At 38.1% G+C, this 15,920-nt stretch overlaps 2 protein-coding genes and 1 long non-coding RNA gene across 5 annotated transcripts; 1 reads left to right on the top strand and 2 right to left on the bottom strand.

Moving 5' to 3' along the window:
* Positions 1–1,404: 1,404 nt before the first annotated feature.
* On the top strand, positions 1,405–3,265 carry LOC136269377 (uncharacterized). 3 transcript variants are annotated; one of them, XR_010707304.1, is made up of 5 exons: positions 1,405–1,699; positions 1,778–2,578; positions 2,629–2,685; positions 2,740–2,826; positions 2,888–3,265. It is a non-coding gene; the product is annotated as an uncharacterized lncRNA (long non-coding RNA). The 3 variants fall into 3 exon arrangements; XR_010707302.1 differs by having other exon boundaries at positions 1,405–2,578; XR_010707303.1 differs by having other exon boundaries at positions 1,405–2,578; positions 2,629–2,689.
* Positions 3,266–10,689: 7,424 nt separating this feature from the next.
* On the bottom strand, positions 10,690–14,142 carry LOC136268752 (uncharacterized). Its single transcript, XM_066064216.1, has 5 exons — positions 13,959–14,142; positions 13,230–13,708; positions 12,088–13,150; positions 11,049–11,873; positions 10,690–10,967 (listed from the first exon to the last, which is right to left on the bottom strand). Exons 1-5 carry the CDS (start codon positions 14,140–14,142, stop codon positions 10,690–10,692), a joined length of 2,829 nt encoding a protein of 942 aa, XP_065920288.1.
* Positions 14,143–14,173: 31 nt separating this feature from the next.
* Positions 14,174–15,475, bottom strand: LOC136268749 (uncharacterized). The gene has a single exon (XM_066064212.1). The coding sequence runs from the start codon at positions 15,473–15,475 to the stop codon at positions 14,174–14,176; it is 1,302 nt and encodes a 433-aa protein (XP_065920284.1).
* Positions 15,476–15,920: the final 445 nt, after the last annotated feature.

Here is a 15,920-nt window from a genome sequence, read left to right as displayed (position 1 = left end):
GTTGGTTTCTGACTAGAACATTTGATGTGGTATTCAGATAGCACCATTATGCTACAAGTCAACATTTTGTGTGCATGATTAAAAGTTGGTATTGGCTTGTCAGCAATATGATTGTCATGTGATGCCCCAATTACAAGACTGCATGTGTGCTAGTTTGAATGCATATTGCAACATCATGAAGATATGGGATGCAATGCTATTTTAAGGTAGTGAAGCATACTATAGTATCTTACTATGCCAGTTTTGATGAATAGTAAGTCACCGGTGACTATAACATTGTCGAATCAATGAAATGTATACAGAACATTGTACTATGCAGTATATAGAATTGTAGGGGTTCTAGAATTCAACTTATACAGTGCATTTATACATACACTGATTATTAAAGTGTGATATTGCCACCTATACTGTCCTCTTATGCATATATCCAACTTGCAAGTGTACCATTACATCATCATTCTTATCTTCTCTGTACAGTGGCCCATGTCAACTGTTGATTTATTTATAGTAACTATCCATCTAGAGACCTGCAAGGAGGCTATGGAAAGACTTTGGATCATGCTGGGTATCAGAAACTTGAATATGCTCAATGCAAAAAAAGATCCCACAGACAACTTGCAGTCTAGACAAGTGCATGCCTGAAGAGCCACACAGCCTGGGATCCAGGGTCTTTTCTGTATTCAGTCAGTACTTAAATGTCGAGATCTCTCGTGTTTTTTGATTTATTAGTAACTATTCCTCATGGTCATGTCATCAAACAATCTGCTTTTAATGTGATGCATAATATGAAAGGATAATAGATTGAATTGTGCCACCTAAGAAATATACAACTACTTTCAAATGATTATGTAGAAAGTCTTCTGAATCTGTTTGTGCTTACTTGTTTATAACAGTGGTGGAATGAATTAGCTACATTAATAAATTGCTTGTAAAAATAGGCTAAAGCTTGATAATATTGTGCTGCTAGTTATGCATATTAGCTATACATAACTGTTAAAATATGGAATAATCAATTGACCATCTCTATTGACCAATCACATGTAGCTGGATAAACAATATATTGTAATGAAAATATTGGATGATGCAGAAGTATAGTCATAAATTTCAAAAAAATTTAAGGACTATAGTTTTATACAGGGCAGGTGGAGTTAAAGTTTTCTATCATTATTAAGTGTGTCCTTGTGTCACTATGTTCCCTTAATATGAAGTAATGAAATGATCCATTACTATTTTATCTGTATGGAATAGTGGATTTTTACATGATGCCAGTACTACTATGTTATGTTTGTGGAAGGAAGTCATAACTGCAATGACATCATCTACAATGAGGTCATCCATTGCTGTATATATGACTATATAGCTTTGCTATTTGTAACTTACTTACAATTGAAGAATGTATATAGCTATGTAGCTTGTTATACTAAATATGGTGTAATATTAATTTGCACAAGCAAATATTTATGATTATCCTGCCTACTGTTAACCAACAGTACTGCGCCATGAAGGACAGACTACAAGAAGCAATCACAACACCACAACAATCACAAGAAGTTACAGTAGCACAAGAAGAGGAGACTGGATCAGATCACAAGTCAGAGATGTGTATTGGTTGGGACAGAGTAACTTTGTTGAGTGGTGTTGTCACTGGTGTAACCATCATCACTGTACCAGTGACAACTCAGTGGAATGACACTATCAGGTACCATAAGACATCTTTGAACTTTCTGATTTAATGTTCTGGTCATTTTGTGAGTGTCTTTTAATACTTTTTTCACAGTTGTTTATCAGTGAGTCAGTTTGCTCAATGATGGTAAAGGGGTGGTTATGCTCAGTAAGCCTGTCAAAACAGTTTGCAAAAGCTGTAATAATATTTTATTACGATGTGGATCAAATGTTGTCAACATGTTGATTTTTTTGAAGTAGAATGGTAACAAAAGATATTCTATTTCATTTACTTTATATTTCAAATAATCCATAGCAGGTATTGATGTTAGGTCATGTGTTTCATATCCATACTGCCATTGAAATTGTTGTATTAATCCAACACCGATTGATTGGCAAGTGTCTACTCCACCATAAGGTGACAGTGTAATCACTTTATCACTGTTCATACTCTCAATAATGTATTGACTGATGACAGCATGAACCTCTACACAAGGTTGTGTGTTGCCATGTGGAGGAACTATTATATCTGTGAACTAGACTAGACCATAGCCCCACAGTAGATCAGTGGTGTCTCTTGCTCCATCTTCAGTAATATTTCACAAATTGTGTAACATTGTTACTTGTAGAGAAGTGCCAATTCCAGTCCACAATATCAATGTCTTTATTTTTTTGGATGATGATTTGTTTAATAACTCCAAGGTCACTTCAATACAAGCTTTAACAGCATACCTGCGTCCCCTTTCAATGTTATTCTTATCAAAAGCTATTAGTCCTTTATTGTGCAATCTTTCTTTTGCTTGTTGAATAGCTTCAATACAGGTGGATTTGTATCGTTTAACATTATGAGACAATTGTCCTCTGATAAGGGACAGAAGCAGTGGCCACAGGTGGACATCTTGAGCTAGTTCATCAAGTGAGTGCATGTCTTCTTGTGACAGTTGACTAATGTTGATCACTCCACAGGTCAATAGAGAAATGGCTTCACTTTGCTCCACTGGACCTACACTAGCTATCTCTTGGGTAGGTATGTGCTGTTCAATGTCATTCTTTTTGGTAGTGAGGACTATTTTACAGCTACTAAATGCCTTCACTACTGGCTCTGCATCTTCAACACGCCACATATCATCAATAATGACAAGCAGATTGTAACAAAAGTGATGTGTAAGTTGATTAATTTCTCTTTCACCATGATTAACATCTCCTTGTTTTAAATATTGACCAGTTAATGAGTGATACAATTGGCTCAGTTTCATACTGGGATCAATAGCTTGTGGATCAAGTTCTATAAACACCATGCCATCTGGAAATTGCTCCTTTACAAGCAGATTGTGACACAAAGCAGTTACTACTGAAGTCTTGCCAAATCCTCCAGGCCCAATAACTGATAAACTTGTTCCATAACTACTAGGCTTAACAGTGGATTGCCATAAAAGGGTCACTATTTCATTCAATAGGTTTTCCCAGCACACATAGTTGAGTGGTAGAGGTGGAGGCTGTGGACACCTTATTCCTGTGATTGACCACAGATGACTATGATATGAATGAGTTGTGTTTACTACATGCAATGTAACTAGACATACCTTTTAGTTCACATGATAAGCAAGATATGTTCAAATATTGTCCATAGCCTGATCAAAAGACTAGTGTGTCACGTGGCCAAGAAAGCCGGAGAACCACACCATGAGTATATTGACAGGAAGAAAGAAAACAGCATTTTCACACATGCATAGCTCCATGGCCCCTTCTCCAAAGCATGCCATTTTTGCATTATAGCTGTCTGCCAGGTAGGATAGCAAAGTTGATTATTAAATTTGCATCAGCCATTTGCGAGATAAGGACATTTAAAGTTTCATTTTAATTTCTTCATTTTTTTCTTTTTAAGCCATAGGGGGGCTACAGGGGCTCGCACACATTGCAAAAAAATTGCTATAAAATGCAAATGTGTAACTTGATTGCCTCGATGTTTGGCACAAATAAAGAATGTAACTATAAAGGTGAATTCACATACCAAGTTTGCTCTGAATGATGAATATCCAAGGAATTATGAGTGTTTATTCGTGTAAAAAATCAAACTTCTGTCATGGCTACAGGGTAAACAAAGTATGGGAATAACTTTAAAATTTGTATGTACATAGGATGATCATCATAGTAGTGTCTTCTGATGGTTTGAAAAGCAGTAGAGTTACAACTACTAAGTTATAAGTAAAAACCAAAATAGCATAAAATCACGGGATTGAGACACTCTAATAGAGCAGTCACTGTGGGGTAAAAGAGGTGCACCAAAAAAATTACAAGAGGTAAAACCAGGGACCTTCATACCTAACACTTACATCCTTAACCACACCACTGCTATCTTGGCTGATCACCTCATTTAATTTCTGCTTTATAAATGAAAATTCTAGTTTAAATCTGAATATAAATAAAATGTTTGTAGATTTCATAAGTCTACCAATAAAAATACTAGATTGTTCTAGAACATTCTATGTATGTTCTATTAGAAGTCCTGAAAAAATGTGCACTCTACTAGAGTATTACAATAATATTACCAAATATTGAAGTAAAGCATGCAATACAATGCATTTATAAGTATATAAAAGAAGAAACGTGAGCAAAAACAAACTCCCAAAGTCAGCCATAGGCTGGTTTTGGTGGCTTATAAAGTACAAAAAGAAGTGAAATCCACATAAAACAGCCCAGCTGTGAAAAATGGTGCAGCCTTAAAAACCTTTGTGAAAAAAGTTGTGAAATCAAAAGTGGCGGCCAAGAAATGGCTGCAATGATGTTAAATTTTAATAATGGTTATGTGTATTCTTAAAATTTATTAGCATTATCTATAACCTTGACTGAAGTAGAGATTAAATGTAGCTACAGGTGTAGATGACCTCCCTTGCTTCCTTGCTTTTACTTCTACGATCCCTTGATATGATTCCTTATTTTTTGTAACAATCACTGGTGGACCATGCATATCATATCAAAGGAAGAATGGCACCAGTCAGACTTAATGCTCGCTCCAACTATCAATACTGGAAAGTGTTGCTGCCATTTTACTTCATCTCCAGCTTTGTTCCACCCATTATACAGCATTACAAATGAAGAACAGTGCAAAAAATGTGAAGTGTTCTTTGTAACTTGTCAATATTTAAGATAGAATGTATGCATTTATCTGAAAAGTAGACACAGCAAATACAAAACTGTCTTAATATAACAAAGCCTGGACTATATACAATAATCAAAGCCTCTGTGCTCTAAGCATTAGGGGTCCACCAATTATGCTGGTATAATGGTGAACATAATAGGTGCCTGAAAGCATGTGGAATACTTGTACCATACGATAAATCCTTGATTATCGAAATACACATCACAGAAAAAAACGACATACTCTAATAGAACAGTCAATAACTCTAATAGAACAATCAGACAGCATAAAGTGCACACTTATTAGCAAAATATGGGAACTGAGGCATAAATGTTGAGCATATGTTTGAGCATAATAGGAAAAATTTTTGAGCACTGCTCAAAAACATAATAGGCAAAATAAAAAGCATGGTAGGTGGGTCCCTAGTGAGTATCACCTACATAGAAAACCTCCCTAGTGTTCTTATCAAAAAGTGGTAGGTCAAATAAATAAATATTTTGTGATTTAAATAAGACCCATGTGACAAGACAAACACTTTGACTCAATTAACTCGTTTTCTAATAGATTATCACAATTGTAATGGCTGGACCAATGATTAATACTTTATTTTTTAGTTATAAGTTTGTTGTATGTATATGTATATAAATTGTAAATTGTATGTATGCTCTGGAGCTGTAATGTTTCACAGCTCCTTGGGATAATATCAGCATAAGCTGCCTATCCCAGTAACAATCAATCAATTGTCATCAGTAGCATTACTATTATAACTGTAACAAGTGCAATCATGGTTGTGCTTGCTCTGACTACTATACAGGCAAACTCATTTATGCCACCTGAAGAATCCAGTGTTATGCTTCTTTGATAAGGTTTATTTACTTCAATATACCCCTTCATAGGTACTTCCTGTAAGTACTAGTATAAAGTTTACATATTATAATATCATGTGAATAATACCTCCTATTAACTGCATGTAACTTCCTTTGATGTTGTGATAGTTCACTTGGGGAGTCCCTTAATCTTAGAATTTTTTAACAATATCAACATTCCATTATTGTATATTTCATGTGATGGCTTCAAGAATGCCATGTTAAACTATGTGAATAGAAATTCAGTTATTCTAGGTTTTGCATCTGTTCAGATTCAATAAAAAGGTTTACTATAGCTATAATGTAAGAATTCATGCTTCCCATTCAGAATGAGTATAGTCCCATTTAGATAAACCAAGAAGTTTTTTACAGTAAATACTTCCAGCTATAGATCTTAAATAAGTACAGTCTAGATTTGGAAATTGTTAATATGCATAATCTATCTGGTAAATTGTCACCTGTCCATTTAATATAACATATGTAAACACGCACGTATTTGTGTTTGGGTTGCAAAGAGATATATTATGTAAGTACACCTATGCGCACATGGTAGATGCTGCAGTTGTCAACTGAAAGGCACTTCTCATACCCAATCATTGTCAGAAGTCAAACCCACTGCTTTTATTTACAGACTTACAGTTGTTCGAAGCAACAGTTTGTGAGATGGTAATTAGATAGAATTTACTACTGACTTATTGCTCATGATACTGGCAAGGCATCATAGAGGATATAGGCAAGACTGGACTTTTTTTTGTTTTATTTGCTTAATTATTTGTTGCTTTTTTGTCTGTTGATGCATGTATAGTTGTGCAGGAATTTTACACCAGTATACGACCATCCACTTCATCCACTGAAATAGTTTAGGACAGTAAAAAATAATGTTATTCATTATTTTATTGTAAATCTTGAATCATATTTGTTGTGTGCAAATGGATCAGTTGTATGTCCGTCAAATTGTGATATGGCTGTTCAGAGTATACACATAATGCTACTTCAAAGTAACTGTGATAACCGCAAGTTGCATGAGTACATATCTTCCAGTGTTTTAATTGGTAACGCATCGGAAAGAAGTTATTAGACTAAATCTAAATTCACCAGTCTGGCTACCAACCCATCCTCAAAATCTACCTAGTCTCTGTTAAAAACATACTTTCATGTGGTTCCTCTAAATTACTAGCCATCCTCCTACATCAGTGACAGTGTCACACTCTATATGCTACTAATTTGCAGTCACCACAGAAGTTTTTATTGTTGTGTATAGCTATAATTTAACTGGATAGGATATTGTAGTTGACAGTCATCCTGTTAGAATTTCTGTTATAGAATTAATGTCAGTGATCAGATGTGGAAGTTTTAATCTTGGCATAATCATTATTACTACCCTACACACAGGTAGATAATATTTGACCAGACCTGCAAAAACAGGGCATGTGGGCACAAACTATACCCTGTAACTCTACAGGTCATATCTCAGTGCTGGAATAAAATATTTGTATTCTGTACATTTTACTAAAAAGTCAATTAAATGTTTACTAATGGCTAAAAATAAGTATGAAAAAGTAGGCAAATTTTATGTACCCACATGCCCTGTTTTTGCAGGCCCGGTTACATAATCATAGTGCTTTCTTTGGCCTGTTACATATATAATTATGGCAAAATTCTTTGACACCACTAGATGAATGAGATGCTTTGCTATGATTTGAGTTGTTGACATCATCTACAGCGATTATTATCAGAAAATCTCTGTGCATAGTTATGATGGTTATATTCACATACAGTTAAATTAATTGCTTTCAGATTAGTTCAGTACATGTTAAAATACATACATTTGAAGAGTCCCATCATCATCATAGACCTTTTGTATTCAATACCACTGCATTTATATAGACACTAACATAGGTAGATGACTTGAGTGAAGTGGGATTTTTGAGGGGCAATTTTTTTGAGGTTAAGCAATGTTGCCCAATTTAAATATTTTGTGGATTTGCAAACACTCCCAAAATGTATTAGACTATATGGAGGTCTAAGTATTTCAAGAATAAGATTTTGGCTGGTAACTTCAAAACCATGAAATTTCTACCCTTGAAATATTTAGGCTAGCTATATGGTATTACCATGTAAAGAGGTGGTCTTTATAAAAGGTGACCATGATCATCTAGTATGCCTTAGCTATCTAATTACAATGTGGTCTTTGTTAAAAGGTGGTCTTTTAGAGGTGACCACTAAGTGAAGTTTTATTCTAGGATACACATACGGTATATAATGATTTGACCATTTCCGTTTTCCATTTTATCCAATCTCCATTTCCACTATTTCCAATTACCCTGTATAGGGTGAGGTATATGGTTACACAGTAAATATAATTAAAATGTCACAGTGACTCACACATGTGCAGAGTAAATTACATCCTTACAATAGCCCATTTTCAATAAGGCTAAAGTATGCAGTGCACATTTTGGCTTCTTGTATAGCTTTACTGGGGTACTTAAAGTAGCCTGTTTTCCATAGGTTCCAATGCATTTTGACAACTTTGATTAGCTGCTAATAGTATACTTTTGTGTAGCAAGTAGTGATATACGCAGAAGCTTCTTTACCTATATACTTGCTGAGACATTAATATGCAGCAATATTGACTACTTGTTAATTATGATATCATTTGTGTGGGAGTTGTGTTTAACAGTTATATAAACAGGTGAGATGAGAATTTTATTTGTGAGGTAGTTAATGGTTTCTGGCCTTGTAGTTATTAACAAGCACTGTATTGCTTTTCCAACTAAGTAAACCTAGTTATCACGTGTGATAGTGTTGATAGTGGTGTAGGGCTGGGCGGTTTCCCGGTATTATAGTAATATCGCGGTATTGCAATGAAACGATATCTGTATCGCGTAGATTTCGGCGAAACGATAATATCACGATATCGATATTATTACGATTTTTAGTGTTTGTGACAGCTTATTAAGCCCTTAAGGTTGTTATAATGCACCTCAAATAATCACGTGATACTACTGCAAACAAGGACCTAGTACTAGCTAGTCATTTTTTTTTACAAAGATCGAAATACTCTAATAGAACAGTCAGCTAGGATCGAGATACCCTAATAAAGCAGTCAGCTACTCTAATATAGCAGTCAGCTACTCTAATATAGCAGTCATCTTTAATTATCGCGATAAATAGTAATATCGTGATATGTTTCTGTACGATATATCGTGAAGCGAAACTCCAATACCGCCCAGCCCTATAGTGGTGTTTCCCTTAATCTAACCATCACGTTTCACAGAGATGTAATTGATGTATTCTTTGTACTATTATTTCTGGTAACATTCCTTACTGGTCTAGCCTTTATCTTTCCTACTTTCTACATTACACCCATAAATGATGTGATATGTGAGCAATTATTTATACTGCTGCATATTAACGTCACACTTCATGGTATGAACTACCAACATGGACTGTCTTACAGAGCACTCCTTATAGCTTATAAAGCTTCACTACCAATATTATTCATTGAGTCTGAGTAATATCTATACAGAGAGAAAGCTATTTGAGAGTTATTGTAAAACATATATAGTTTCATGGTTAACCACAGATTCTGAAGCAATAAATTTAATTGCATAAGTCGGTTTCTTATTGAAACTGGGCTATTACAGGGTGAGGTAGCTACACAGTAAACATTACAGCTATACAGTACGGCTTCACTGGGGTGCTTAAAGTTAATTGCAAAATGTAAGACAGCCCATGTTGGCACATAGTTGATACCACGAAGTGTGATGTTAATATGCAGCAGTATAAATAACTGCTCACATATCACATCATTTGTGGGTGTAATTTAGAAAGTAGGGAAGACAAAGGCTAAAGCAAACATCAATTACAATCTTGAAACTGTAAGACTGGATGGTTTGATTGAGGGAAACACCACTATCAAAACTATTAAATGTGAAAACCAGTGTTTACTTAGTTGGCAAAGTAATACAGTGTTTGTCAATAACTGCAAGGCCAGAAACCATTTAAATACTTCACCAATAAATGTCTACCTCACAAAGAGCCCTTCATCTCCCCCATTTTGGAACACTCCTTACAGTTAATAAATTAAAGCTTTATAGCAGTTATCAATATAATGCCCTAGTAACATGCATACAAAGAGAAAGCCATTAATACATTTAATATTTTGAGCTATTGGAAAACATACAGTAGTTTCATAGGTATCCCATGGAAGCCTTTTTGGAAAAGAAAGAGCACATGCCAAGGCTTTCCCATTAAATGAACATATTTACCATTGCTTATGGAAAATTACTGAAAAGGCAAAGTTACAAAAAAATGATCAATAAATGGCTTAATGTTCAAAGTTTTATCCTGTAGATGAAAGGCATCATGACCTTGAGGATCAGTGAAGGTTGTGTGTTGTTATGATTACTTGGACAACCACTGATAACAATATGAAAGTACACTAGAACAATAATAGAAAAGTAAAGAGGAGTTGTATAGCTGCCTATGGCAAGAAAAGATGTTTACAATTAATAATCTATTGTCACTTTATGCATGGCTTTCCCACAAAACTGGTTATGGCTTCTCTGTACAACCAGCTGCAACAATCTGTATGCCACATTACATTGCGCCTCTTGTAGTGAGAGGCAGGTAAAAAGGCACATAATGTCATACATACAAACTCTGTGTGCATGTAATTTACTGAATATACACTCAAAATGTCACTCATTGCACTACCTTATCAAAGAAAGGGAATGTTAATGTACTTAGTGATAAGTAATGAATCGCAATATTGTCATATTGCATATTTAGAAAGCCATAGAAGTTAAAGTAACAATTCTATAACTGGCTTCCTGTCGTGACTAACGCACAATACAGCAGGTTCTGGATTGGAGGGGGGTTGGAGGGCTAGCGATTCCGCAGATACAACACAACGAGGTCATACACTATTCATGATGTACGAAAACATAGCATACACTCATACGCATGTGCAAGAATTACAACTCTTATAATTACAACAGTAAAGTAATATAAATACAGTCAGTTCATGACATCCTCCGGGCCCCGTAGGATTTTACTCCACTCAGAGACTCTCATTCTGGCCTTAACTGCAGCTGATCTTGGAGGACGTGAGGATGACAGTGGTTCGGCTTCTGGTGTGCTAACTTGATCATCATTATCATCCTCAATTGCATTCTTTCCTGCATTGACCTCTAGTGGGTAGAGCTTGCTAATGGGCCTGTTAGTAAAGCCATTGGCAGTTCGAATCGTGGCTGATCTCACAAGACTGTCATTTCCACGTTGTAACTCCTGTACTACTGCAAGATGCCATTTCAGTCTAGGACTATCATCATGGATTATCACCACATCTCCTACCCGTATTCATTCCTTATCAGTACCAGTGTTAGTAGTATGGGTTTCTCTTAAAGATGTCAAATATTCTTTCTTCCACCGGCTCCAGAAGTGTTGTATGATCAGAGCTTGAGTTTTAGCCTTCTTGCTTAAGGTATGATGCAGCTTTTGACCAGCTTCTTGGAAGTTCTCATCACTTAACTCTTCTTCATCAGTCAAGGAATGTGGTACAGTGTTGATGATTCTACCATATAGTATATGTGACGGTGTCAGAGGCTCCGGATCATTGTGGTCTGTACTAGCATATGTTAACGGCCTGTTGTTTAGGTGAGTCTCGATCTCCACAATTAACGTCTGTAAGCTGGATAGTGTGACAAAAGCACGACCAAGTGTCTTCTTAATAGCATTCTTCGTCAATCCGACTAGACGTTCCCAGTAGCCTCCGTACCAGGGAGCTCGGTGGGGAATGAACCTCCATTCTACACCTTGATTGCCTAGACTTTCCTGTACCCCAGTAGACTCAAACAGTGCCTTCAGATCATCAGCAGCTGACATGAAGGTCGACGCATTATCAGACAGTACAAATCGTGGCAAGGATTTCCTGCTTGAGAATCTGCGAAAGGCTTGAAGGAACGTTTCCTCTGAAAGATCCGTCACCACTTCCAAATGAACAGCCCTAGTACTGGCACACGTGAATAAGCATACATAAACCTTATTCTCCCCTTCTGGTGCTCGAATGTATAAGGCTCCAGTGAAGTCTATACCAGTCACTGTAAACGGTTCCATCATCTGTACACGGTGTTTTGGAAGTGGTGGTGGATTGGGTGCCTTGTAGTGGCTTCCACATAACTTGTTGGCACACAACACAATGCCTTAATATGTTCTTAACGCACTGTCTGGTAGCAGGTATCCAGTATCTTTGTCGGATATATGTTACAGTACTGTTTGTTCCAGCGTGAAAGTGCTTCTCATGGATATCGCGGACAATGAGTTCAGTAAGCCTGTGTCTCCTTGGCAGTAGGAAAGGGGACTTGGTTGAATGGGAAACTGGCGCATTATGTATCCTCCCCCCGCAGCAAATGATACCTTGCTTGTTTAGGTAAAGACGGAGTTGATGTACTAGAGGAAGACGGGGAGATGACTTGGACTGAAGGTTGGTGAGTTCATTGGAGAAAATCTCTTGCTGGGTAGCTGTAATCCACAGTTTCTGGGATTGGTTGAGCTCTGTTGCGGTCAGTGGTCCAGTCACTTTGGATGATGTGGCTTTCAGGTTGGTAATGAAGCGTAATACATATGCAGTGATCCTATACAGCTTAGTTAGTGTACTGTAACTGCTGATGTCGATACACTGATTCACGCCTGGCTTGTGGACAGTAGCTGTTTTCATCACAGCGGTAGTAGATTCGACTTCCTCATCTGTGTTAACATGAAGGATAGAAGAGGGTGACCATTGAGGCCAATCAGATTCTGTGGTTAACCAAGCTGGACCTCGAGACCATAGTGACGATGAACATAATTGAGATGGTGTTATGCCTCGAGTCAACAGATCAGCTGCATTATCTTCAGTGTGACAGTAACCCCACACGGAGGTAGGAAACAGGGAGCAAATGTCCTTAACCCGGTTGGCAACAAATGGTTTGAGCTGCTTACTGCTAAATATCCAGTGTAAGGTAATCTGACTGTCACTCCACAGTCTGATGTTCACTTCACCCAATTGAGACTGTAGTGTGGAAACAATAAACTTGGCAAGGTGGGCGGCTATGACTGCTGCCCGCAATTCAAGCCTGGGTAATGTGGTATCCTTAAGAGGTGACACTCGGGATTTCGCCATCAACAAATCTACTTGGTCTGCACTCTGGAGGTAAGCTACAGCTCCATAGGCCTTCAAACTTGCGTCAGCAAACACATGTAAATATACACATTGGTTAGTACACATAACAGAGTACCTACGTGTCATCACCATCCCTGCAACTCCTTCAATGTCTGCAGCTACTTGGCTCCATCTAATGATAAAGTCATCTTCTAACGGTTCATCCCATCTCACTTGTTGCTTCCATAGCTCTTGCATCAACAATTTGGCTCGAACAGTAATAGGGGATAGCCACCCAAGAGGGTCATACTGTTTGGACGATGCTTGCAGGACACTTCGCTTGGTCACAGGGGAGTGATTGATTTGGCATTGTGAAAGATAGTGTGTCAGTGCATGTGTTCCACTTCAATCCAAGTACGTTGACCGTGGTGTCAGCATCCAATGTGTTATCTCGTTGTGCCTGTTCTTGCAGTTTTGGACTGTTTGATGCCCACAAGCGCAGGTTAAACTTGGCATCACTCATAATGGCTCTAGATTCTGTGTAGTACTGCAGAATTTCTTCCTCTGACTGGCAACCTGAAATGATATTGTCAACGTACAAATTCTTCTTCATATCATGAGACACTGGTGAATCAAATGACTTGAGATGGAGGTCTAATGTAGCGTTAAGCATAAACGGGAAACTAACAGAGCCAAACAGTACAACTTTAAATCTGTATGAGATAAACAGACTCTCTGGGTTAGTGGGGTCTGCTAGCCACAAAAATCTTGTAAAATCTCTATCTTGGCTGTCAAGCTTCACATGGAGAAATGCTTTCTCGATATCCGTCGACAGAGCATAGCAGTGCAAACGGAACCTCAATAATACTGCACAGAGATCGGTCAGAGCTGGATCACCTACCATTACAGTCATTCAAACTGGCATGTCTGGGTGACTGATGACAACTACAGTTGTAGACAATTCGTATGGGAGTAGTTGGAGAATTCTTTCTGACAGGGTGGTGAGGTATGTAATGGCTTTCTTTGGTAATCAGGCTTGGGGCGTATTCTATAAAATTTCTCTGTTGCTGATCAGCAATAATATTCCCATAAAGTTGAAGCAGGCCTGGTTGGTGACTTAATCTTCTGGCCAGGGCTCTTGTCTGACGGTCACAAATTGCTAGGTTGGAAGGGAGGAGTGGATAGTTCTCCTTCCAAGGGAATCGTACGATGTATGACCCATCTGTATCTCGTGATATGTAGTTCTCTTGGTATGTGAGCAAAAATGATTCTGAAGGCTTACCGGCTGTTTCTGGTGGAGGGGTTGGGGAAGGAGGGGAACAATCGTTCATGATCGAGTCTGGATAATCAGAAACTTCAATGTTAGATGTTTGCATTGTGTAGCAGTGAAGTGATCCGGCAATTGATTCTGATTGTATTGGTAATGGTCCTGACAGTAAGTATCCCAACTTTGACTGCATAGCAGTAGGACCTCTTCCCCGTACTAGTAATATGGTTTCCCACAATCTCCCAGTAATAGTCTACTCCAAACAAGAGTGAAATCTCAAACTTCTCTGCTGAACTAACTGGTTGAGCCAGTGTTAAGCCTCGTAAATGAGGAAGGTTGTGCAAGTCTGACCTCACAAAATTCTCGATGGGTGCGGCAATTTTTGGAACCACTAAGGCCGAAATCTTGATGTCACCTTCAGTTGTTTCTAGGATAAAATTGACCAAACTGACTTGATTGTTAAGGGAGGTTGATCCACCAAATGATGAAATTGCTAAGCTCTCCTTGTGATGTGGGCTTGCACCTAGTTGAGCAGCTAAGGTTTCAGTAACAAAGGACCTTTGTGCTCCTTCATCAAATAGTACATTTGCAGAAATGCGTTTATTACCAACTCTAACAAGTGCAATGGCTGTCTTCAATAGACACTGAGGGTTACGCTTAACAACAAGCAGGAGCTGTGTAGCCATTGTGTATTCACTAATGTGTTGTTGTGTGGGGACAAAACTGTTTGAAGCAGGGTTCAGTGAACCTTGTGGAGCTTGACTGGTTAGAGGAGGTGAAGCTTGGCTGGTCTGTGGGGGTTGTGATGTGACATTCTGTTGTCTTACAGTTGTAGCACCACTGATAAGTGGATTGTCCATTCCACATAAAGTAGTATGGTGCTTCTTATGGCACAATCTACACCGGTTCTTAGAGTTACAATTCATTGCTCTGTGACTGCCCAAACAATTGAAACACAACCTCTCCCTCTTTACCACCTCTAGCCGTGCTTTTACATCCACTACAATATTACACTGTGCTGAGCTGTGCAGTCCCTTACAATAAACACAAGTTGGTTTAGCACTCACAAATCTCTTATCAGCTAACTGCTGTCCAGACTGTCCCTTACGTATTCCTGTGAGAAAGGATCCTGTGATGGTCGATCGACCGCTGTCACCTTGATTGTCTAGACCAGACTCCAGTACAATGATCTCTTTCTCTATAGCCCTGCGCACTTCATCTATGTTCCATTCCTCCGAAGTGTGGTCACGTGTAAGGTTTCGTCTGACAGCTGATGGTAACCTTCTGAAGATGATAGGAATTAAAAAATCTCCAAATGTATCCTTAGTCTTTCCCAATGCCTCTAATCCTCGTATATGGCTTTCCAGTGTCATAAAGTTGGCAGAGACTGGCTGCATTGTTGGAAGGGGTAGGAAGGTCTGTCAAAGCTTGCATATGTGCATTAATGATGCGTTGCTTCTTTCCAAATCTGGATTCTAGGAGCGCAACTGACTGCTCATAGTTGGCATCTGTTAAGGTAAGTCCACTATCTGCTCTAGAAGCTTCACCATCCAACTGTCCACGTAGATAATTGAATTTCTCAATACCAGTAAGATGCGTGCTTGAATGGACAGCAGCCTTGAAGGAGTCCCAAAAAGTCTGCCAGCCTAGTGGGTCCCCAGAGTGTCTTGGCAAGTCAAGCTTTGGCAGACGACTAGCAGTTGTTCTGGCAGTGGTCTCAGTAGTCGAGTCACAGTTGTTGCTCTAGCCTTCTCTAAGTAACGTTTAAGACGAGTCATTCTCTCAATTAGTGTATCCTGAATGTCTAATGAGTCCAGTACGTCACCTTCTATGTCCGATGGC

Source organism: Dysidea avara, chromosome 10 (assembly GCF_963678975.1).
Source record: "Dysidea avara chromosome 10, odDysAvar1.4, whole genome shotgun sequence".
Taxonomy (NCBI): Eukaryota; Metazoa; Porifera; class Demospongiae; order Dictyoceratida; family Dysideidae; genus Dysidea; species Dysidea avara.
Note: the sequence above shows the minus strand (reverse complement) of the source record. Positions and strands in the feature narration are given on the sequence as shown.